Source organism: Podarcis liolepis (genome assembly GCF_965112155.1).
Source record: "Podarcis liolepis genome assembly, chromosome: 12".
NCBI lineage: Eukaryota > Metazoa > Chordata > Lepidosauria > Squamata > Lacertidae > Podarcis > Podarcis liolepis.
The window spans coordinates 14,389,134-14,413,921 of NC_139563.1; the positions used below are offsets into that span (position 1 = coordinate 14,389,134).

Here is a 24,788-nt window from a genome sequence, read left to right on the forward strand (position 1 = left end):
GAGCTCTTCTGAACTTAGACTTTCACATTTTTACTGTGGTATCCAAGAAAACATTTGAGCCCTATTGATATCAGTACAGATCAAATGAACACCACGGTGTTTTAAATTTTATATGAGGAGGGAAGCTAGTTTCCGCACTGTGTTTGGAAGTTTTGCAAAAAAACAATTGCACCTTACTCAAAGGAACAGAAGTAGAATGCAGCCATACTACCTTAACACTTGGATTCATTGAAATCATACAAAGTCATTAGCTTATTTGTATCTTCTCTCTCTGCTAGGAAGTTACACAATATTTAATGCTTTGAGCCAACTGTCAATTTAAAAACATTTTAAAAGGCTTTTAACAAGTCAGCCAGCACTTTCGTTTTGAAAATGTAAAAAAGAAATGAAGAAAATCTTTAAATACAATTTCGGGGGGGGGGGGGACAGAAGCCTTCCTGCTGGGAATAATTGATACAGATATATCTAGAGATGATAAAAAATTATTTTTGTATGCCATGGCGGCAGCTAGAACCTTGATCGCAAAAAACTGGGGGGAAAGAGACAACTCCAATCAAAAAAGAGTGGCAAGACAAACTATTTAGTTATGCTGAATTAGCAAGGATGACAGATGCGATCAGGGGCCACAGCAAGCAAAAATTTCAAAAAGATTGGGAAAAATACAATGAATATTTGAAAAAGCAATGCTCACATATTACTGCTTGGACTTGTTTTAATTAACTTCTGCAAACTGATATATGATTAGAAAAAAGAGAATTAAAGAGAATTACAAAGAGAGATAATAAGTAGACAAACGGAAACAGATTACTAAGGTTGGTATCAGACCCGCATAGAAGACGAAGGAAGTCAACAAAGAAAATGGATATGAAATTTGGTTACATATATCATTTTTGAGATATGTGATTATTTTAATCATTATTTTCTTTTTCTTCTCTTTTTCTTTTTTGTAAATTTTGTTTTGTTTTGTGTATTAACATCTTTTTATTATAATTTTTTCACTTTTTGATGTTTAATTGTTATATGTTTGTATGTCAAGTTTATCTGTCAGAATAAAAATTAAAAAATTAAATGTAAAAAATTGTAAAAAAGAAAGCAAAAAAAGATTTTCACAGAGGACAATTACTCTGGATTTGTGGGTGTTCAAGGTAGTTAGTCACTTCTTAAAAATGAGTTGATATGAACAATTCCAGTGTGACTGCAAAATAAAGATTTCCAGGGGTCGGAGGGACGGAATCAATATCCAAGCAGGGAGTGGGCAGGCTCCCACCAAAGCCAGCTGTGCTTTAGTGCAGGGGTAGGCAACCTAAGGCCCGGGGGCCAGATGCAGCCCAATCGCCTTCTAAATCTGGCCCACGGACAGTCCGGGAATCAGCACGTTTTTACATGAGTAGCATGTGTCCTTTCATTTAAAATGCATCTCTGGGTTATTTGTGGGGCCTGCCTGGTGTTTTTACATGAGCAGAATGTGTGCTTTTATTTAAAACGCATCTCTGGGTTATTTGTGGGGCACAGGAATTCATTCATTCCCACCCCCAATATAGTCCGGCCCACCACATGGTCTGAGGGACGGTGGGCCACAGCTGAAAAAGAATGCTGACCCCTGCTTTAGTGCGAGGATCTGCTGACTCAAGAGCACCATACTGCCACAACACAGTGAGTAATTACACAAACACCTCTGCAGCTGCTAGCAGATGCTTAGTGCACATCATTAAATGCACAGCAGGACAAACTGGGGCACCAACATGCCCAGCCAGTGGAAATGGCCACATGACTGCAAGTTATAATTAGAGTCTGCAATGAACTTTTGCCGTAAGTTTTTTTTTAAGGAAACCTACATTTTGCAACCCCACCCCAATTAATTTTGTCAAGAGGCAAGAAAAAAGCAGCAAAAAAAGCTGGCATAGTGTCTCTCTCTCTCTCTCTCTCTCTCTCTCTCTCTCTCTCTCTCTCAAAAGTACTGTAATAAAGCAACCTTAAGAATTTCTTACTGCATTTGGAGACAGCAAAAAGAAACAAAGATACTCAGTTATGCCTGAAAGTTTTAGAGACAGATTCACAAGAAGCTTGTCCCAAATGGAGAGCTCAAGAAAGAGAGAGAAATTAATCAACAGTAAGCATAGGATTTCAGAGTTTACAGTACTGGGTGGAGCTTTACAAGTTAGCCTCAAATATGCACCACCTCAAGTCTGGGACTTCTCTTGACTGCAACAAAAGTAGACTGACTACATTCTTTCCTTTGAATGGGCAAGCCAAATATAGCTAGAATGCTAGCAGTTTTTTCCCTGCATAGAAACACCTTGTTTTCTTCCAGATGTTATACTGCTGCAACTTACAAACGATGCTGTTCACCAGAAAGCTCACAGCAAAGCAAAGTTAACCTTTGCCACCTATAATTTTGCAACTCTTTGGGCTGGTTTTTTGGAAGCCAAAACAAACTGTACAAGATGCAGTTCGCAGCTTGCAAAACAGCTAGCTTGGGTCTTTAGGAGCATTTCCAACTCCCCATATGTACTTTCCTTACCCATGTCTGCAAGATTTTTTTGTGCCGTTCCATTTGCAAATTCTTATCTACTACTGCTGTTTGTCTTTAAAAAATCATTAAAAACCTACATGCATGCACACTGAAAAAGCTAAAAGCCAGAACATTTGTCAATTCCTCTTCTTCTAAAGTTTTCAAGAGCTCACTGAGGGTTAAGCACTGCCCAATCCCAATGTTTAGACGTAGTATGTGTATCAACTCAACCTATCACATTGACAGTTTCCCAAAAGGTATAGCAGGGACCAGATGGAACACAAACACTTATTTCTTTGGAATTATATTGTGTAATTATGCACACACACACACACAAACACTTATTTAAAAAAAAAATAGTTTCACATTCAATTTTTGGCTTACTTTAGTCCTGGAATATCCAGAAGATTGGTCAGTCCTGTCCAGTTAATTTCCAAAAGCTGAAGACAAGGGGGGGAAACAATTTTAAATGTTGCCCAGCGCTTAAGAAACAGTCATACATTCTGATAGCCGTAAGGATAATAGAATCACGGAATTGTAGAGTTGGACAGGAACACGAAAGTCCTGAAATATTTTTCCCCCAAAGTGGGGCTTGAACCCACAACCCTGCAATTAAGAGTTTCATGCTCTATTGACTGAGCTATCCCAGAAGCTAGATGGCAGGAAGCAATCAGTTTAACACTAACATACATGCAAATTTCAGCCAAAATATGAAATTAAGGAAAGCATTCGTTTTAGCCCCTTTATGAGTACTGTCCAACATCAGGAAGGATACAATACAAACTATTTATACCTACAGATTAAGAACATCAGGATGACCCTCAGAATAGTTACTTGCGTAAAACATGCTAGGCTGCTATTCTAAAAAGAAATTTACTGTGGAAATCATTACCATTAGAAATCAAACAGGCCAACTCTTAAAAGTGAAGCGTGTTAAGGAACGTAGCTTAACGGCTACAAAAATAGTTGCTAAATTTATTGCAAGATTACATAACATTGCACATTAAGAAATAATGCACATTAGTAACATAATGTCGGCTCTAGTTTTCTCTCATTATAAAGAGGGTATCTTATACTGCAACTGTGCCGTGTTTGCAACCCTCCCTAGCCATTGGCTGCACTACTATGATATCACAGAACAGACTAAAAGTCATGAGGAAAACAGTCAACTCAACAAAGAGCCAAGCTTTTCACACATACACACACCCCACACCTAAGCCTTCTTGGAGAACTTCTGAAATCATTCTTTTAATTGCCGTATTTTCCCATCTAAAAGACGCCCCCATGTATAAGACACGCCCTATTTTTGCGGCAACAACCAATCGCCAGTCCACCCTTGGCACTATCCGTGTATAAGACGCCCCCTAATTTTTGACATTATTTTTTAGGGGGGAAACCTAATCTTATACAGGGAAAGGTACAGTATTGATTATACAGAACAATTCATCAGAAAAAGCCTAGAACCTATGAGAGCCCCCCACCAACCAACTTCCTTACAGGCAAGGCTGGCTCCACCATTCGAAAGTGTGAGGTGGCTGCCTCAGGAAGCGGGTGCTGGAGCAGGCAATGGCAGCCCCCACATCCCAGCCATTTCAGTTTTCCTGAGCCAGTGCCCTGGCAATGCCAATGTGTTGGCATGCTGCTGGCCTGGCTTGGTTGTTCTCCCGGCAAGTCACAGACAGCACTGTTGAGAAAGGCTCCTGTCTGTCTGAGCAAGTGGAGATGCCGCCAGTCCAGGCCACTTCAGCAAGCATACTGCTGCACAAGCACTGCGCTGCTCCTGCAAAGATGCTGGAAGTGCTGCTGCAGCCTTGCAGCTGTTGTTGGAGCAGGCAGCAAGCGAGGTGTTAGAATACAGAGGTGTGTTCCACAAGGGGAAATGTGCCAGCCTTGTAGCTGCCAAACTTTTCTTCCTTTCAGCTGCCTGCCTGCCCACCCCACCCCATCTGCCCTGAGCAGCATGGTTTGGGATTTGACAGTCCTTCAGCCATAGATTGCCATTCCTCCACCCCCATGTGTTTGCACTTTTAAATCATGACTGGGAATAATTGTTCAATTCTGCTTCTCTTTTTTGTAGTTTAGTCCCCCCCGCCCTTGGCTCCACATCTAATAAAATTCTTTGTTACTAGCTCACTGCGAAAGATCACGTAGTACTGCCAAAGGACTGCTAGCAAAACGTGGCAGTAGCAGGTAAAAAGGATGCCTCAAACTTGCCAAGTGTACCAGTCTGCATTAAACTTTAAACACAGTTGTGGAGATGGTAGGGAGTTTACTTAGAAATCACTTATCTTTGTGCCTTTGTTTTAATCTCCCGCTATAGAATTGCATCACTCTTCCACAAGGCTGTCAGTTTTGTTTGTTTTTTGCTAAATGACAATACTCTCTTGCTACAAAGCACCTCTGGCATATGTATAATAACAACAATAACAATATCATTATTTATTTTCCACCCATCTGGCTGGGTTTCCCCAGCCATTCTGGGAGGCTTCCAACAAAAGATTAAAAATACATTAAAACATCAGTAATTAAAAACTTCCCTAAACAGGGCTGCCTTCAGACACATGCCTACACACACACGTGTGTGTGTGTGTGTGCGTGCGCACGCATACACATATATACATATACATGCACATACACATACACACACACATTTAGTATATTGAAACTTCCACGATAGATGAATCTATTAGAAACAGGAGGTCTCGAAGACCCACAGACCAAGAGATTAGACACAGAAGTTTCAAAAAAAGTATTACTTTCAAGTTCTTGGGGTTTTTAAAGTGTATTTGTGTTATCTGCTTTAAAAATGTGTTATATGGTCCCAAGAATGAAGGTAAATGATGCAGCAACTTTGTTGCAGCCAAGCAAGTCTGTGTCAATGCCTTGATCAGAGACCACCGGGGAGCCCTATGGATGCTGCCTTGCGTCTCACAAAAGAATTGCAGCATTTAAATGTAATATGCATCAAGCTCTGGTACTGAAGAGACTCCTTGCTGTTCCACTGGTTTTTGTTCAGAAGCACTGCATAGCAGACCGTGGCCTCTTTAATATTTTACACAGGATGCACATAGACATTTTTTATATATATAAAATATTTATTAAAGATTTTAACCAATATAACAAACTTCATCCTCACGCCCAGAAAAAGAGGGGGGGGGGAACAAACAAACACCATTACACTCAATACAAGAAAAAACCAGAAAAATGAGAAAAACATGCAAAGCATACAGAAAAAAGAAAAAAACAAAGCATAAAATAGACATACAAAAAAAAAGAAATTCAATTTCTCAAATGCTATTTCCATAACCCTCTTTCTTGACTCCCTCGCATCTCCCTTTTCTGTGTTCCCATTTAAAAAATCTTGTTCAGCAATACTTCACCTTCTTTCAAATCCTATTTTATATTATATATTTCAGCCATTATGCCTCCGATTTTTCCCCATTTTTGTCGGTTATTTAAGTTTGACATAATCTTGTTCACATTTTACCTTTGTTCTAATATACCAATTTTGCTTATTTCTTTCATTTTAACAGATTTCTCAAATTTAATATACCCAGGCTTGGGAACAGCTAAAATACAGGGGGCATAATCAATAAAAGACATCCAAGTGTTCTAGATTAGATTAATATTGCTTCAAGAGGAAAAACAAAGGTCTACTCCTATAAAAAATAAAAATCTACTCAGGTCAAAATGTCCGAAGCTTCAAAGATAAAGCTACCTGACAGAAAAGAGCATTGATTTTTTTTCCTCTGAAAAAAATAAATAAATAAAGACTCATAGGGCAGAAGAACCAGTTCAGTGACCCTTTAAAATAATCTTCAAGCAGGTATTTGCAAGAACAAGGCAGAGTTACTGTGCCCCTTTTGATTAGTATGTGTAACATTTTTTAAATTTTTTGTGTGGGGGGGAGGGGTTGAGAGAAGCAGTGAGGTGAGGTGAGACCATCATGGAATACTTTTTGGGAAGAAAATGTTGCATATGGTGTAACAGGGCTTATACTCTCGAAATATACACCCTGAAGGCTATCTGCATAGCAAATTCAATGCCACCACCAACACCCCAATATATGGTTTTGAAGTGGCGGGCAAAACATACAGATGTTTCCAACTCTTCCTAAGTGTTTCAAGGTTTCTCTTTTCATATACAGGAATGGTGCTTTTAGCCATCACTAGGACACAGGAAAGCTTTTATCCTTGCCAGGTTATGCAAGATTTTCCAAGCGTGTGCAGCTTCTTATGACAATGATCTCTCTCTCTCTCTCTTACATACACACGCCTGCCCATATACAGAAAGATGTAAAGGGATTTAGTATAGCCTTTACCTTGCCTTTCTAGTTTTCTATGAAGATTATATTTTTGAAGTAGGAGCACTCAGGTCCCTCCCCCCTGCAGGCTTAAGACGTTTCCGCTTTTCAGCTACACTCATTCCTATTCACTTCAAACACTAATAAAATACAGTAAGCCCTCAACTTCTGTGAACTGCCCTGAGATCTTATCATGAAGGGAGGTATATAAATCTAATAAAAGTAAAAATAATAAAAATTTAGGTGCATTTAACTTGAACGTATTCAGCTGTACGGGTTTGGCAAAAAAGGGGGGGCAGAAAGGAGCTGTGCATCTGGGGAAACAACATCAGCAGTCTCATTCACCATTAAACCCAATGTGCATCGGCTATATGCGACTTTGGCTTTAGGTGCGACCTGTAGGACGTAACCCCGGCATGAAAAAGAGGGTGGAAAAGTGTGGGGCCCAGTCTGCCTCACAACAGTGGCACAAACACTCCAGCAGACAGCAAGCCAAGCCCATTCAACCACTCGAACCAGCCTCCAACAGGAAAAAGGAGAATTTGAAGTTTGCAGAAAGCAGGCTCTATTTACTAATATGGACACAGGCTTTCTATTTTCTCCTTAAGCTGCCACAGGACTTTCCCTTTCAAACCTTTAATCATAAGGGGGGAAGCTATCAGAGGAAATTTACAAATTCTTCTCATGCTTGTTCTGTCATTTAAAAGTCTTCACAATTAGCTGAACATATATCCTCTCGATAAACATGTAACGGTTACGTATGCCATCTTCTGTTACTCAAAGAAGATGACTAATTTTTGCAGCCAGTACAAAGTGGGGGCTGTCTGACAAAAATCTCTGTATGGCTCAGAAGGCTTGAGCAAACTCATTAGATAAGTATGTTCAGATTTATTAATTTAGGCTATGTTCCCATATATAGTCATCAAGGCCGGCAACAGATACTGTCTGCGGAGTATGCTGAATTACTGCCAGTTGTTAGTTTGGACTGGAAAATATGAGAAGAAAAAATCCACGACAAGTTGCCAAATAATTCCTCTGTGCTTCTCCTTACGAAAATACTGAAGGAGAAGCTTTTCTTGGCAGCAACATCTCTCAATTTTTTTACATGATGGCAAAATGACAGTAGTAAAATTTTGATCCAACACAAAAAGTTGTTTCAGATTGTCACATAATTTTTTTGTGGGTGGGGGGAGAGAGAACGAGAGACAGCATCATAAAACTAATCCCCCTTAAATTCTACATTTTTAAAACAATGTAGTCTAATTTATTGCAAACTATAAAACTAGGGACCCACAAAATACTGGCTGGGCTTACTAGGCTGGCCTCTATTTCTTCTTTTTTACAAACTCCCACCAACACACACATACAGAGTTCTTTGGCATGTGCAAAAGGGCTGGGGGGGGGGGAGAAATTTCTCTCATTCATGCGGGGTGAGGAGAATGAAAGAAACATCTGGAAGGAAGCAGACAGCACTAGTACATCTAGTATACTATTAATAATAATTATTTTTATTTATTACTTATACCTCGCCCATCTGGCTGAGTTTCCCCAGCCACACTGGTGGCTCCCAATAGAAATTAAAAACACAATAAAACATCAAACATTAAAAACTTCCCTAAACAGGGCTGCCTTCAGATGTCTTCTAAAAGTCAGATAGTTGTTTATTTCCTTGACATCTGATGGGAGGGCGTTCTACAAGGTGGGCGTCACTAGTGAGAAGGCTACAAACTGGTTCCCTGTAACCTCACTTCTCGCAGTGAGGGAACTGCCAGAAGGCCTCGGCTGAACGATGGGGGCGGAGAAACTCCTTCAGGTATGCTGGGTCGAGGCCGTTTAGGGCTTGAAAGGTCAGCACCAACACTTTGATTTGTGCTCAGAAAACTTACTGGGAGCCAATGTAGGTCTTTGAGGACCGGTGTTAAGTGGTCTCAGCGGCCACTCCCAGCCACCAGTCTAGTTGCCGCATTCTGGATTAGATGTAGTTTCTGGGTCACTTTCAAAGGTTGCCCCACGTAGAGCACATTGCAGTAGTCCAAGCGGGAGATAACCAGAGCAATAACTATCTAGAGTTTCTTCCCAGCCCAACCTGTAGATGCTGGGGACTAAACCGGGGACCTTCTGCATGCAAAGCAGCCACCCTACCACTGAGCTATGGACCAGCTCCTTAAGGGCAGAAATGTCTCTACTTCAGAATGTGGGAAGCTCCGAAAGCTTGGCTCCATCAGGCACCTTCCACCCCTGAACTACGTAAGCTGTTAATTATAAGAACGAAATGTTTAAGAATTGTTGCCAGAGTTTGATTTCCCTCCATCTTTCCTCCATGCCCCTTTCCCCATGTGTGTTAGGATTAGGAAGAGAAAGAGAGGGAGAGGGGACTAAGACAGGGGACTGTATGTTTTCATTGATTGTATGTAAACCACTCTGGGAGCTTTTTTGCCTAAAGTGTGGGGTACAAATTCAAGCAAGCAAGAACCTTTCTATGTCAAGAGCTACATTCCCTAATTCCTCAGAGGCTGTATACTGGAGATGGGCAAGGCTGAAGCCAAAAAGAGGGCAGGGTCAGAATCAGCAGTACCCCCTTCTCTCTCCCCCACCCAATATTTTTATCCACCCCGAAACAGGTTACTCATTTGTTTCATATGGAGAAAAGAAATGGAATACAGTGATACCTCTGGTTAAGAACTTAATTCGTTCTCGAGGTCCGTTCTTAACCTGAAACTGTTCTTAACCTGAGATACCACTTTAGCTAATGGGGCCTCCCACTGCCGCACGATTTCTGTTCTCATCCTGAAGCAAAGTTCTTAACCCAAGGTACTATTTCTGGGTTAGTGATGTCTGTAACCTGAAGCGTCTGTAACCTGAAGCGTCTGTAACCTGAGGTACCCTGTATAAAAGCTCGTATGGGTGAGGGGAAGGGGGGGGGGGAAACCTCAATAGAAGTTCCCCTATTCTAAAACAAGACAGCAACTACATCCCAATAATGCAACTATTACTTATTTAGCACATCCAATACTTCCTTATGCAGCAGTTCATCCCTGGGGCAATGCCCTTTAAATTTATTTAACATGTATTACCCCAGCTGAAACAGTAATCCTTTTTCCAAATAAACCTTGTTTCCACTAACCACAGCAGCAAAGCTGGACAGGATAATTTAACATCTTTATTAGCCACCTGCTTCTTGGGCAGACCAGCTAATCCAATTTAAAAAACAGTGAATTTGCTCCAGGTCGTCTTTTTTTAATGTTAAACATAACAACTGCAGGTGGTGGCTAGTTTGCAAAGTTTAGCCAATGAGGTTATTTCAGTGTCCTATGAACAGAACTAAAATAAGCACAGAACTAACCCAAGGAAAATAGAAATATTGCATATTAAACACTGATAGGAAAATGAAGTATTCACTTCCACAAATTAAACCCCCTGAGTTGCAGCTTAAATCCTTGCTCTTTTGCTTCACTGAGGATGACTTCTTACAGCCTCTTTCAATACGATAAATTCTCATGTTTGAATAATTGGGTGTTTTGGGAATAATTGCCTTAGCATGGCGAAATCAAAATTTACTGCATCCTGAGAATTACAAGTTTTTAAGGTATTTGCAGGATGCAAAAGCTATAGTGGAACGTGTGACCTTCCAGATTGTTGCTGGATGCCAGCTCCCATCAGCCCCAGTCAACATGGCCAATGGTCAAGTATGATGGGGATTGTAGTCTAGAGCACAACAGACTGGAAAAGGCTGCTCTAGTCACATACGCTCCTTGTTCTTATTGAACCCTGGAGCCGTAAAGATGTTTCCCACTATATTCTGGCACAAATTTTCATTAGAGAGGTGCCAAAGAACAGAGCGGTAGTATTATGCAGCTGTAGAAATCATGGTGCCTTTCACTTCTTATCAGACTTCCAAGCTTTGTGTTGCTCTAATCTCTCTCTTCTTGTGATTTGCCTCTTTAAAAATAAGTCCCTTGTGCATGCTCAGTTCAGTTCTGATCCATCTCTCATAAATTTATAGAGCCAGAATTTTTATGGCCAGTTCCTCCCTGTTTTGTAAAGAGCTCTGCTGCTTATATCCTTTTCACCCGGAAAAATATTGAAGATCTCTGCTCAGAGAGTATGGTCTCTGGAAGGATAACTTGTCTCCTTCAATTTACCTTTTCCTCACCCTGAGGCTGAGCAATTATAAAAGGTGCGAACTCTAATTAGCTGTAGCTGCCAAGATAAAGCAACCTAGAAACTTTTTCTTGTATAAAGTCTGAGGGCAATGAAATATTTCTTATGACGAAGAGCGTAAGAACATAAGATGAGTCTGCTGGATGAGGCCAAGGGCCCATGAACTCCAGCATTCTGGTCTCACAGTGGCTCACAAGATGCCTGTGAAAACCTGCAAACTGGACATGAGAGCAACAGCGTTCTGCCCACCAGCGATTCCCAGCAATGGGTCTTGAAAACATAATGCCTCTGGCAGTGGAGGTCAATCATGTGATTTGTCAAGGAGTAAAGAAAAGCATTTTACTAACGTTCAGAGACCAGCTATTATTTCACATGTTCTTGGGCTGAATGCTGGCAGTTAATAAAAGTTATGGCCCAACTTTAGCTCAATTTAAAACAGGGGAGGGAGAGAGAGGGGGAGAGGGAGAGAAAAGAGAGAACTGTAGAAGGAAAGATAGGATGCCATTCCATAGGTTCTGCTGAGAAACAAGCTCCAGATCAGACATCCCCAAACTTGGCTCTCCAGATGTTTTGGGACTACAACTCCCATCATACCTAGCTAACAGGACCAGTGGTCAGGGATGATGGGAATTATAGTCCCAAAACATCTGGAGGGCCAGGTTTGGGGGTGCCTGCTCCAGATTCTCCACTCCCTTCACTGCTCCTACTCCAGTTCGTGGTCATTAGAACTAGTATGTATCTTTAGGAAGTGCTCCCCAGCGTCCCTTGTTTTCCTCTTCCTGTTTTCCTCTTGTATCATGCCTTTTAGACTACAGTATAGACACAGACTGTTTTGTTTTCATTGATCCTACGTAAGCTGCTCTGGGAGACCTTTCCCAGAAGAGCAGGATAAAAATGCTTTAGAAACTAACCTACAACTCAAATCTCACAAATGGTTAAAATCTCTTTCCTTTCTGTACTCCGCTTCCCACACCTGGATATTTTAAGCAAATATTGCATACTCTATATAACTAGGAAGGGTGGGGGACATTCCCTACCTCTAGATGATGATAAGCACTAACCTCCAATTTTAGTTGTTTATAGGATACACTGAAATCAGAGTGACAGCAGAGCAAAGCAAGATGCCAAATGAAAAGTATGATCTTCACAGAAGATGACAGAACAAGGTCAAATACTTCTTCATCTGCAGTGGCAGGCAGAACTTTACAATACCTCCCCGTGCCCAAACCTATACGAGCTCTCCAGTTTGCATAACTCTGCAGCAGTTACAGAGCTCTCTGGAATCAGCTTCCAATCAAAATTAGACATGCGCCTACAATTCTTGCCTTCAGGCAGCTTCAGCCATTTTGCAGTCTATAACTGTAAAATTTGGAGTTTTAAAGTTTTGCATTTAATCTACTCTGTATGGGTGGTAGCCAATGAAGTGTTTCTAATAATGCAAGGACTTTTGGCTGCAAAATGGAACTTCCTCTCCCTCTCTTCTCCCCGTGTGCCCCCTAAATCTGTTATGGGTTTTGCTGTGCATGTGGAAATCTTTGTGCTAGCAGAAGCACTTTGTTAGATACTGCCCTACATATTTATTTCTATTACACTTTCTGTTTTCCGATATCTTTACTGTACATTGTTTGGGAACACTGTTTGGGAACATTTTAAATAACAATCAACAAAATAATACTTAGGATTTTGCAGCTCAGAGTATTTTGGGGAGGGAAAAAAGAAAGAGAATGAAAGAGGCAGGCAAAAGAGGCAGGAAATAAGAGATTAGGATCATATAAAAGGGATTTCATCATGCAGACGATCCCTGCCTATCTGATTTGTGAGCCTTCATAAACACTGTCCTCAAACTCATTTTCATCTTCTCAGCAACCATGAGGTCTGGATATTTCCCTTTTTGAAATAAAGGTGGAGATTCTCATAAATTAGGTACTAGACCTGCACACCAGACCTGCAGAATATAAGCTGTTTAAAATCCAATTGAATTATGTTGCACTAGGTTTTTATCTCCTTTTAGTTAATTATGTCATGAAACTAAAACTGAATTTGAGTAGTTTCCAACTACAGCTTGCTTAACAAATGATTCCAACTTTCAGGAGCAGTGGATATTGGTATATTAAGAGGATGACAACAGATACACCCACCACCGTTAACCTTTGATGCCTAAACATGACTGTATCAACATGGCCTTTCATTTGATTATTGAAATTATACTTTGTACAAGCATGAAAAAGGTGGCCAGAATAGAAAAGTGTACTACAGTTTTTAGTTCTCTTACCATAAACGTAAACTGACCTTCAACTTTACTGAAGGCAACAAAACCTTGTTGATCAAGAATCAGCCAGTGGTAGCTCCCAAGGCCAGTTTAGATCCTGCTTTCTACTCTGAAGGCATCCATACCATACATTCAACACACATGGCTTCCCGCAAAGAATATTGGGAGCTACAGCTTACCCATCACAGAGCTACAATTTCCAGGACACTTGACAAACTAGTTTTCAGAATGCTTTGGGGGAAGCCATGTGCTTTAAATATATGGTATGGATGTGACCAAGGTATGGTGGTTACAGTCATGGATTTGTCAGCAACCCACCATGGGGTAGTGGAGGGAGGCCTAGTCTCTCCTGATCTCCTCAAATTTATTTTCAGGACCAGATTTAATCAAATAGAACCATGGTTGGCCTAACGCTAGGGTGAGCCATAAATTCCCATTAGACATCCCTAGATTTAGAAAATTATTCTAAGCACTGATTTACTGAAGTGAAAAAGCAACAATCTGTAAGCTAGAGAATGAAGCAATCTAGATTTTTAACTTACCGGTTTTCTAAGGAAAAATAAAGACAGTGCTCCGATTAAAGGCATATCTCCAAGCAGAGGTTCCAATATAACTCTCATAGTGCCATGAATCTAAGGGGGGAAAGATTCAGAATACTAAACATGAATTAATAATATAGAGAACTGCATCATTAATGGAGAAGTCTGTTAATATACAGTGGTGCCTCGCAAGACGAAAAGAATCCGTTCCGCGATTCTTGTCGTCTAGCGATTTTTTCGTCTTGCGAAGCAAGCCCATTGACTAGCGCTACAGCGGTCTAGCGGCTTTCCCTGATCAGCTGTTAAGCGGGTTTTTCAGCGGAACAGCTGATAGGCGGCTTAGGGAAAGGGGGGGAGCGAAAAAAACCCGCGGGGACTCGCAAGATTTTTTCGTCTTGCGAAGCAACCCCATAGGCAAATTCGTTTTGCGAAGCGCCTGCAAAACGGAAAACCCTTTCGTCTAGCGGGTTTTCCGTCTTGCGAGGCGTTCGTCTTGCGGGGCACCACTGTACCTGCATACTTAAGGTCTATGCCGAACAGAACAAAACGATTGTTAAAAAGTTTGCTTCCTTTTTGGGGTGGGGAAAGGATTGCACAGTTTTATGACATTTGTATCTGTAAATAATTTAGCTTTGTGTCAGGTAGGAAGAAAACGCAGCTTACCTGTATACTTTTCACACCAGCTCTGCAGTAGTACCTCTTGATCTCCAAGTCAATTTCACAATTGCCAACAAAACTGAGAAGCACAAGGACACATTGCATTAAAGCCCATTAGTAAATGACCACTTTTAGAAATCAATGGCAAGTTTACTTTAAAAATCATTTTTCAAAATAGATTAGGCCTAGGCTGTGACCCAGTGTTGCTTTGCTAGATACAAGCCATCGGATTAAACTGGTAGTTTCCTCTTCAGGGCCTCCTCCAGGGCCTCTGCTTAGATTCCAGTTACAAACAGCAGCCTTTGATTTGGCAGGGAAGCATTGCTAAAGGTGGAACTGCTTTATAAACCTTGATGCAAACGTGCAATCATTTCTGCAGGAGTTAATGGCCTCCTTAAATCACAGCCCTTGTACAATGTTCTGTAATGCGTTTTTCTACATATTAGAAACCATGGGTTGTATCCAACTAGTATCTACTCAAAAGAGGCCAAACGAAATTAATGGACATGACTAACTTAGGTCCATGAATTTCAATGGGTTTAGCTCCCAGTATGATTAGCATTTGATACAACCCCACGTGTATGTCAAACATGCACTCCCAGTGCAGGTCTTCTCATTGATACCGGTGATGCCAGAAATCACATTTAGGCTCATTAGTTAAAATGTTTCGCCAATCCTTATGACGTGCTCAGTATATTCTGTGTACATGCAAGAGATACTGTTTATATCCTGTTTTTTGTTTGTTTGTTTTTTGTTTTTACTTTTAAACTGATTAGACTCTTTGGTACTGTATTAATTTGCAGTACCAAGTATACCTAATTGAAGTAAACAAGACAAATCAGAAAAGGGCTAGCTGGCTGCACCTATACAATTCATGAATGACACTATTGCCCTTCAACCCATATTCCTTGGACTGTGTCTTTGCAATACAGCTTGTATGAAACATGATCTGCTATTTGGACACCAAGTTAAGCAGAACATTTTATCCACCGAGTGCATAATGTCTGTGAACTATGCAAGGCTACATTAATCTGCAGATCCCAAGTATGACAGACAGACATGTTACACATTACTAGGAAGTTTATTAACCATTTGTCCCCATGAATACTTTGAAGATGACTAATGTGGCTTCTTTTCACACAATTTAAAGGGGAAGGAGCTAAAGATTTATAGTGTACAAGAGTATAAAGGCAAAGAACCATGGTTAGTGCTGCTTGTCCCTATTAAAACCTAAAAAGTTATTGGCCAGGATCCAAAGATCTACTTTAGTCATGACAAGTAAGATTTTGCCTTCTTGAAATAACAGACTCCTCCGTTCCATATTACAAACTGCTTTTGAACCTCCTCTCAGTTTCAAAAGAGAAGTCCAAAGTCCCCTTATTTGTATGTTTTTTCGTATCTAAGCCAGCCTTCGCCAACCTGATACCCTCCAAATGTTCTGGACTACAACTTCCATCAGCCCCAGCCAGCGCAGGGATCTAGTCCAAAACATCTGGCGGGCACCATGTTGACGAAGGCTGATCTAAGGCCTCAGTGAAACAAAGAGAAAGCATGTTCTACATGTTAAACCATTCAATCAGCCAAAAAACCTTTTAAGCACCACTTCAAGGCAAAAAAATTATAATTAAATTGTTAAAGTTTGTTGTATGTGAGCTTTCTAGTTAATGAAAAGCAGTGCAGTGTAACCCTCCAATTCATTCTTTATCCTGTCATCTACTTAATAGAAGGGGGGGGGGGGCGAGACAGGAAGGGGTTGTTTCCAAACATCCCCTTCTTCATGTCTGAGGAGGCACATCTTGTACATTGAAGGAACCCTCGTAAGTCACATATTGACAGTTTATGCATCTCTACTTTCAACAGGTACAATGGGCCCCCAATTTGCTCCTAATGCTAAATATGGTTTAGGGGAGCTACAAAAACAACTAACCTAGTGTGCTTTGGCCTAGCAAACAGATGGAGGGCTCTGTCCCCTCTTCCTACTGCCTTATCTATGCAAAAAATGGAGGCGGAGGATTCCTTCCTCTGCAAGCCTGCTTGGTTTCTATGCTGGGCACAGAGAAGGGTTGCAACACTCAATTCCTTCTCCACTAGCCTTCTCACTTGCCCACACACAATTCCTTCTCTCCTACAGCTATCAGGGAAGTGCTGAAATACAAAGCTGGCTTAGCACTGTGTGGACAAGCCTCCAGGAGATCAGTCAATATGGGGAGGGAATGAGCATGATGTTCTGTGTGGGTTCATGGAGGCTCATCCATGTAATGCTAAACTATGGCCATTGACAGACTTGAACAAGAAGAAAGAAAACCCCTCTTCACTGAAGTGACAGATCCACAGATCCAAGAAATCGTTTATTCTGCTCTTACTATCAAAAAATGTGTGTAACTTCTTTTTTTATTTCTGTGCACAATAGTACCTTGCTTAATGTTACATATTCATGCTATCAAAACCCTTAGTGGTTTTCTAAATTTTTTTATCATGTAAACAAAAATGTATTTTCCTGCACAGGGAAGCATTTTGCCAAAAAAAATCCCAATGGAAAATGAAACATTGTTTAAAAATACGAAACTTGAGAAATTTAAACTTGTGACGTATACATTTTGACAGTTTTACCTGATTTGAAGATCTAAGATTATCTGCCTTTTATCCACATTTTCAGTGTACACTTTAACACCATTAATCCTAAGAGGCTAAAGAGAAAAATAAGTTTTAAGTAATTATTCTCTTAAAATCATCCCATCAAGTGTGAAATGCTGTCTGACGTGGACACAGATTCAGAAATGCCACCTAACGGAATATGCCCCTCTTATTCTGGATGTGTCACTATGAACAAATTCCGTGTAGGAAAACTGCATGAGTAATAAAAAGCATTAGCATTATATCAAAATGTAGGGTTTCTTTGTCCTATAATGACATATACTGTACCAGAAACACTGAAACGCAGCACACCTGATCACTTGCGGCGAATAAGAACTGGATCCAAGCAACCTGGCAAGGATGCTTTTGTAAAGTGGAAGAGAATTGGCTCTACTTTCACCATCAATGTATAAGATGCTATTACTGTGTTAAACCTACACATTTCAGCCTGAATAGGCATTTTGCATGCCACCTTCAGTGTTCCACATAAACAGGAAGTTCGATTCCCAACTCAAAGGAGGCAAGGATGAATTTTGTTATTTCTCGTAAATATAATGTTGCTATTCCATACAGTTTCTAGGGAGTTTTGTTTTAGAAACTGGAATAACAGAAAACTGAAAGGAAAAGGGAGTATTCTATAAAATTGCTCCCACCTACTGCACCGTTTCTACTCCAAGTTTGTACTTCAATTCTGTTTAAGAGAGGAAAACAAATGGCATATCTCATTTTGGTCATAACACATCTTCCACATCAATCAATAAGCAGAAGCGGTGTTACAAGATCTATCAAGGCTATTTTTGCCCAAATGTTTACAGTGTGGGTTGTGAGATATGGTTAACCAAATAACTAATGTTTGAACTACAATCCGCAGAGCAGATTCGTGACCGGGAACAACACACAGCTCAGCTGAGCAATCAACCAGTATCTGCTCTGAACAGATGTGCTTGTACGCCTGTGCTGTGAGCAAGTTTTTCCAAAGGATAATGGGAAAATGTTGGTCCAATCTTGGCATCTAGACTGCATTAAAAAAATTTTTAGATAATATTGTAACACAAGTACAGTAGTTTACATTCTGAAATGCTTCCACTTCTGTTATCACAGCAACACCACAACACCAATTAAGCCTCTGATTGACCACAAACAAGACAGGAAAAGCAAAGTCATCTAAAAAATTGTAATAAAAAAAATCTACTGCCTTCAGCATAAGGCAAAGATGACAGTTAACACCAACGTACTGGAATACGGCCAAAAATATGTAAAGATGTTGCGGCCAATTGACAATACTACAAGACTCGTATAAATATTTAGTTTAAAATAGGTATTGTTTCTTCAAACACACAATGAGTTGATACAATCATCTCAGTACAGTAGCGAAATAAGAAAATTCCTCAACAAAAATATCATGCAACACATCAAGTGCATTGTAAGCTGTTTTAAAGAGTTTTTAATATTGTGTAGTAATGTTGTGTTTTAATGTTGTAACCTGCCCTGGGAGCTTAAGGTAAAGGACAGGTAATCAATAACAACCAACAACAACAATACTACAATCTTCCCTCCTCCAGAAAAGCAAAATATCGCTTTTGAAATAATCATCTCCAGGAGAATATTGCCAAAACACGAACTCTGGTCAAACTGAATAAATGAACTTATAGCTGTTTTTGTACATTACCACCTTGTCCGTAATCACTCTTTGCCCATAATCACTCTTAAGAAAATAGCCGGCGCCCTAATTCACACAAGGTTCCAAGTGTCTAGACAGTATGCACAGTCTAGAAGAAACTTACCTGATCCCCTATATCAATTTTTGTGAAACTGAAGGTGCTCAGGTGGCTGTTTGCTCCTCTCACTGCTGGTTCTATTGTTTCACGGAAAAGTTTCTCAATGAACTGGCAAATGAAAGGCCACATGTGTTTTACAGTCTGAGAAAGAAAAAAAAGGGCATTTGTAGGTTCTTGCTGTAACACACTATAGCATAAGTAGAAGTATTTCATTGAAAAGTTTTGTGTACAATTTCCCATTTTATATCACCTTCAGTTGCCTTAGCAGCCTCATAAAGGCTACAACCAGGAAAATTCATCTGCTGTGCTCCATATAACTAAGATGTCTGTGTACTTCTTTCACTTAACTTTTTTCATGTTTTAATGTAATATATGACTACCTAAAATGTTTTTGAACATGCACTCCTATCAAAGATGCTCCACAGAAGTGAGAAAGTAACGTACATAAAAGAATAGGCATCTTGAGGTCTCTGTGGCTATAACTGTCCATGGAACGTTAAGCCATAGAAGATCATACTAGAGTCCATTTTCTGTGCAATTGCAGTAAAAGCTGAAAGGCCATGCTTCATATTCTGCAATGGCACAGCATAAGAATTCAAGGCCCCACACTGGCTGCAAGAAGGCAAAGAAAGGAGGGCAGTATGAGGGGTGATGCAACAAACAGCTGATATCGCATCATCTTCCCTTCTTATAATCGAGTGATGTTGCAGTGCGAAAGTCTTATTATAAATGGGGGAAGGGAAAAAATGTGGCATTAAACACTCCCCTTGGGTGTGTTTGAAGATGCTGGGGCAAGAGGGCTGCAAAGCACAGCACTGAGAACGTAAGCAGCAGCACCAGGAAAGCCTCTCACATCAACCTGCACAGCAAAGGGCTACATACGTACTTCATACATCTATGAAATTTTGAGTACACTCACACACACACAAAGTGAGAGGAGGAAAGCATGAAGGAAGGAAAATATGGAGATGAGGACTATGATGAAGGGGCAGATTGGACAACACTCTCACTTTCACACACAATCAGTCATGAACGGAAGATTCTACCTGTGATGCAGTCATTGGATTACGGAAATCAGACAAGTTGCCTCATACAGTGGTGCCCCGCAAGACGAATGCCTCTCAGGACGGAAAACTCGCTAGACGAAAGAGTTTTCCATTTTGGAGGTGCTTCGCAATACGAATCTCCTATGGGCTTGCTTCGCAAGACGACAATGTCTTGCGAGTTCCTGCTGGTTTTTTTTCCTTTCTCCCCTTTTTCTAAGCCGCTAAGCCGCTTATCAGCTGATCCAATAAGCCGCTAAAAGCCGCTAATAGCGCTAATCCGTCAATGGGCTTGCTTCGCAAGACGAAAAAACCGCTAGACGAAGAGAATCACAGAACGGATTCTTTTCGTCTTGCGAGGCACCACTGTATTGTCCTCTAACTCAGCTTAACAGTAACAATTTGGAGTTTTCCCCTAAGCTAGGGCACTAGGATCAACTAAAGGCTTACATCTGCATTAAAAACATTTCCCCATGATAGTAGGATTGACAAATCAGTTAGAGAAAATAAGCCTCTCCAATAAATTATCTGTTCATCACCCTGGGAGCTTTCCCTCTGCAATACAGACTCAGGAATTTCATTTGAGAAGGGACCCCAAAAGCCATAAGGTTCCCCATCACTTCTCCTGCAAATATGTGAGAACTAATTAGCATGAAGTTATGGCTGCCAACATGAGGAGGAGTTGATAAACTCCTTTCTATTCTCTTCAAGTCCCTTACAAGATACTCTGAGCTTCTGCACCAAGTATAGGTAATAAGAGTTGGTCAAAAGACAAAATGACAACGGGAAGAAGCAATAAAAGGAACTTCCAGGCAAGGAAAGAATAACTTACCTTGTTCAGCCATTCTGCTCTCTCTGTGTCTGGAAAGTGCACCTAACCAAAAGAAAAATGGAAACGCACAAGGTCACAATCACTGTGAACATGAGTCAAGGACTTCAAGGCCGATGAACTGCACCATACAAGTTCATGACCAGGCTTGAAACGTTTTCTACAGTTGTTGGCCAAACCCTTCACCTGGTGACCCTGCCGCTGAAAGTACAACAGGGTCATGGAGTACCATAAATATGGTACAATCCAGTTTGGCAATTATCTTTTTTACATGGAGAAATCATGGGTCTGGTTGCCACAGCTAATTTACTCTGTTAAGTAATAATGTCCAATTACTATTACTGGCTCATACCAGGAGACTAGGGATAGTTTGTCTACTTTGCTTGCTCCCAAAAATTGATATTATTCCGTTACCCCTGCAAGTAGGTTGTTCTGAAAGCTAGTTATCCCTGTGCCTCCCCAACCCCCATCCAAAGATAAATCCTGACTGGTGACCTTTTAACTATTATCTTCAAATGTTAGAACAGCATTGTGTATCTGATGCTGCCATTGTATGCTGTTCTGCAAAGGTTCATCTAGGTTTGTGCATTTGTCCACCCCACAAAACCAAGCACATCGTTTGCAGTTTAGCACTAATCGTAAATCACTGCACTGTCCAAATCGGTCAGTTACACCATAATCTGAAGTGGTTTCTGGTCATGGTTTGGAGGGCAAGCCTGGAAAAGAGTGTGCAGTTCAGATGTAAACACAACCTATGCTTTGCTAAACTACCAAGTGAAGTTGTGCTTGAAAGGAGAACAAGTGTGCAGGCGCACACAAGTTATATCTTATCCTCAAGGACCATGCTTTGGAAAGTCATCTGAACTGAACTATATTGTACAGGCAGTGACCATTTTGCATGCATCTAACTGACGGGCGACTGAGAAGAGGGCAGAATGGGGGCATAGCAGGGCTGGCTTATGCACACTCCACTGATGTGCACAGGGCCCAGGAATGGAACCCCTGCACAAAATGATTATCTGTACAGTGGTACCTCGGGTTACGTACGCTTCAGGTTACAGACTCCGCTAACCCAGAAATAGTACCTCGGGTTAAGAACTTTGCTTCAGTATGAGTACAGAAATCGTGCTCCGGCAGCACGGCAGCAGCGGGAGGCCCCATTAGCTAAAGTGGTGCTTCAGGTTAAGAACAGTTTCAGGTTAAGAACGAACCTCCGGAACGAATTAAGTACATAACCAGAGGTACCACTGTATTTCAAAATGTTTGACAGATATTTGTTATCAAGCCCCATCATAACCGTAGTTAGAACCTTGGCAGCTGTATATATGCACCATCTCTCCCTCCTTTTGAATGCGAATTTTCCCCAATCTGCCTACAGTGGCCTTAATTACAGTTAAAAAGTACAGTAGAGAAGCCACAGATATAACTATGGCTTGCTAACCAACTTTGATCCATATTTAAATGATCAAGTACAAGCATAGGCAAACTCCGGCCCTCCAGATGTTTGGGACTACAACTCCCATCATCCCTGACCACTGGTCCTGTTAGCTGGGGATGGTGGGAATTATAGCCCCAAACATCTGGAGGGCCGGAGTTTGCCTATGGCTGATCAAGTGCCTACATCTGCACTGTTCTATTTCTTAAGACTACTGACAGTCCACAAATAAAAAAGTACGTCAATTTGCTGGCCTCATTCTCTTCAAGCTTAGTTGGTTTTATTTTTACTGCTAGTGCTGGCTCATTGTGGTAAAAAAAAAAAAAAAGGATGACTGATAGACACTGTTACTTTAATAAAAGATTTTCTAATCTGCTTGGTCATAGACATTGTTTCTTTAATAAAGGATTTTTAAATTTGCTTGCTCATAGACTTTTATTTCATCTCAAATCTGTAACACCTTCACTAAAAGGGCTATTTGCTCCAAACAGTTGTCATACGTAATGAGCTTAAGTACATGAGAACCATCAATAATGTATACCGGGTGCTTCTAAGTAGTAGAACACAATATTTTATTTATATAGAGTTCAAACACATGGGGCAATCAAGTCTAAAACAAACAGACAGCGGCAGTGATGTCTCCACAGAATTTTTTTTAGGCTATTCATTTATGCTTCAGAAAATTAAGTGTATCTTCTGTGCTCTGAATGAAAACTAGAATTTAACCCTAACTAAAAGACACTAGAATCGATCTACCTGGGAAGCAACTGAGAAGTGAATGGAATAACCTGAAATATTTATATAATAGCTGAGATCTTCCTCAGTGTTCTAGCCATTTTGTCCACAATGGTTAGTAAAGTACTGCCAGAGCTCTTTGCTGTTTTTACATAACCTTTTTTGTGTAGCTCTTAACTCTGAAGCAAACCTAGTAAACTGAAAAAGGCGTTGTAGTTGTTTTTTAAGCACATTTTTTAACTATTTCAGGTTACAGGAATTCAAGGCAAGTCTCTAAACCATCAATCAGCTACTTTTCTTAAAACCCTCATTTGCAAAACATTTATTTAGTCCCTTTCTGACACAACTCCTTTTTACCCCTTCAGCTTTGTGGCTTTGATTACCTTTTCATTTACAATTTTAATTGGCAACAAGTCATGGACTAGCTTACATAGGGGTTAAAGCGTAAGATTACAACAATAAGCGGAAATGTAATGAGACCAGTTTATGAACAAGTGATGAATACGTGTTTCAAGATAATTGTAAAGTTATTCCCTCCAACAGAGAGAGCTCAGGAAGTTGAATGCCTATCAATTCAACAGTGAAATGGCCACACAAAAAACTGATGCTCAGGAAGCTGACTGATATAATAGCTGAGCAATGTTTACACTGAATGGCAGGCTCTAACGTAGGAAGAGAAGGAAGAAAGAGGGGAACCTGAGTTGGAGAAGGGCACATCTCACCTTTCTGCCCTGACTTCCACCACTTCAGGAGGGGGCTAAAGTATACTGGCTCTCCTCCTCCCCTTTCCTGCTAAGGAGAAAGTGTCAATGGAGGCTGGGGAGGGCTTTCATCAGCTGAGGGGGAAGGCAGAGCAGGAGGCGGCAGCAACTATACACTCCAGAACCAAAAGCCACCCCACCTGGGAGGTCTAAGCAGCAACAAGGGCCTTATAGCATCCTCTTCCAGGCTGACCTGAGCTCTGGACAAGAGCATTCCTCTTCAGGAACTGTGTTGTGGGTACCACTGGTTCCTTAAACAGCTATCTTCCTTTCTTCTTCTGAATACTCTTCTGTGTGCTTCATCTGCCAGTTCCTCCCCAAACCTCTAATTCTAATGCATCATTATTTTAAGCTATGACAAGTTTTACAGCATGTTCAAACACCATGAGAAATGCAAGCCTCTGTTCTATTTTAGGCATCAAACATATCCTAGATATCACAACACCATCAACCATCCGCAGGCAGCTAGTTCTCAATTTGTATGTAAACACTGCAAGAGGTTCAACACATTTCCTCCTTCGGTACCCTGTCGCCCTTCTAGGAACCAAAAAGAGAAGCACTTAACAAAACACTAATTGATACGGATGGTGTATTGCAGTCCTTCCGTTCTTGTCTGGCATGTACCCTGTTATCTGCAATCCATACAGCCGAACTCTGGGCAGTGAAGACTGGATACATAGGGAGAAACATACCTCTTCCTCAACAAATTAACAACAACAAAAAGTGCTCAACGTAAGTCAGGGGAATGACAGTCTCTTGGGAAGAGCTCTGCTTAGCTTAGCACAACATCAGGCACATCTGAGCTAGAACAGCCTATTGAGGAAAACACAATGCAGGCAGGAGAAGTTGCTTTTTTATCCTGTGTAAAATTTGGACTCCTTGCTATTCCAAATACATTCATAGCCCCATCGTAAAACCTGCTGTGGGGCAAAGCACCAGTAAGTGCCTACGGTAAATGTTGCCCTGCAAAATCTCTAAATAAAGATGCAGGCAGTGAAAAGAGATTTGTTTGTTTGTTTGTTGTCCCAGCAGTACCAAATGCTAAAGACAGGCTAACCTCTCAGAAGGAAGGAGACAGAAATGGCTGCTTCTGGGGTGAACAGAAGCTTTTGTTCTAGGGGTGGGGATGCAC

At 40.8% G+C, this 24,788-nt stretch overlaps 1 protein-coding gene across 4 annotated transcripts in view; it reads right to left on the reverse strand.

Annotated features, from left to right (window-relative positions):
- Nucleotides 1–24,788, reverse strand: part of ESYT2 (extended synaptotagmin 2) — a 67,548-nt gene that overhangs the window by 30,447 nt on the left and 12,313 nt on the right. For all 4 annotated transcript variants that reach the window (XM_083466729.1, XM_083466728.1, XM_083466727.1 and 1 more), the window contains exons 2-7: nucleotides 20,729–20,770; nucleotides 18,860–18,994; nucleotides 17,052–17,128; nucleotides 14,448–14,520; nucleotides 13,788–13,877; nucleotides 2,897–2,952 (exon numbers count right to left, since the gene is read on the reverse strand). In XM_083466729.1, coding sequence (XP_083322855.1) covers nucleotides 2,897–2,952; nucleotides 13,788–13,877; nucleotides 14,448–14,520; nucleotides 17,052–17,128; nucleotides 18,860–18,994; nucleotides 20,729–20,770 — 473 coding nt within the window. The remainder of the gene's footprint in view (nucleotides 1–2,896; nucleotides 2,953–13,787; nucleotides 13,878–14,447; nucleotides 14,521–17,051; nucleotides 17,129–18,859; nucleotides 18,995–20,728; nucleotides 20,771–24,788) is intronic.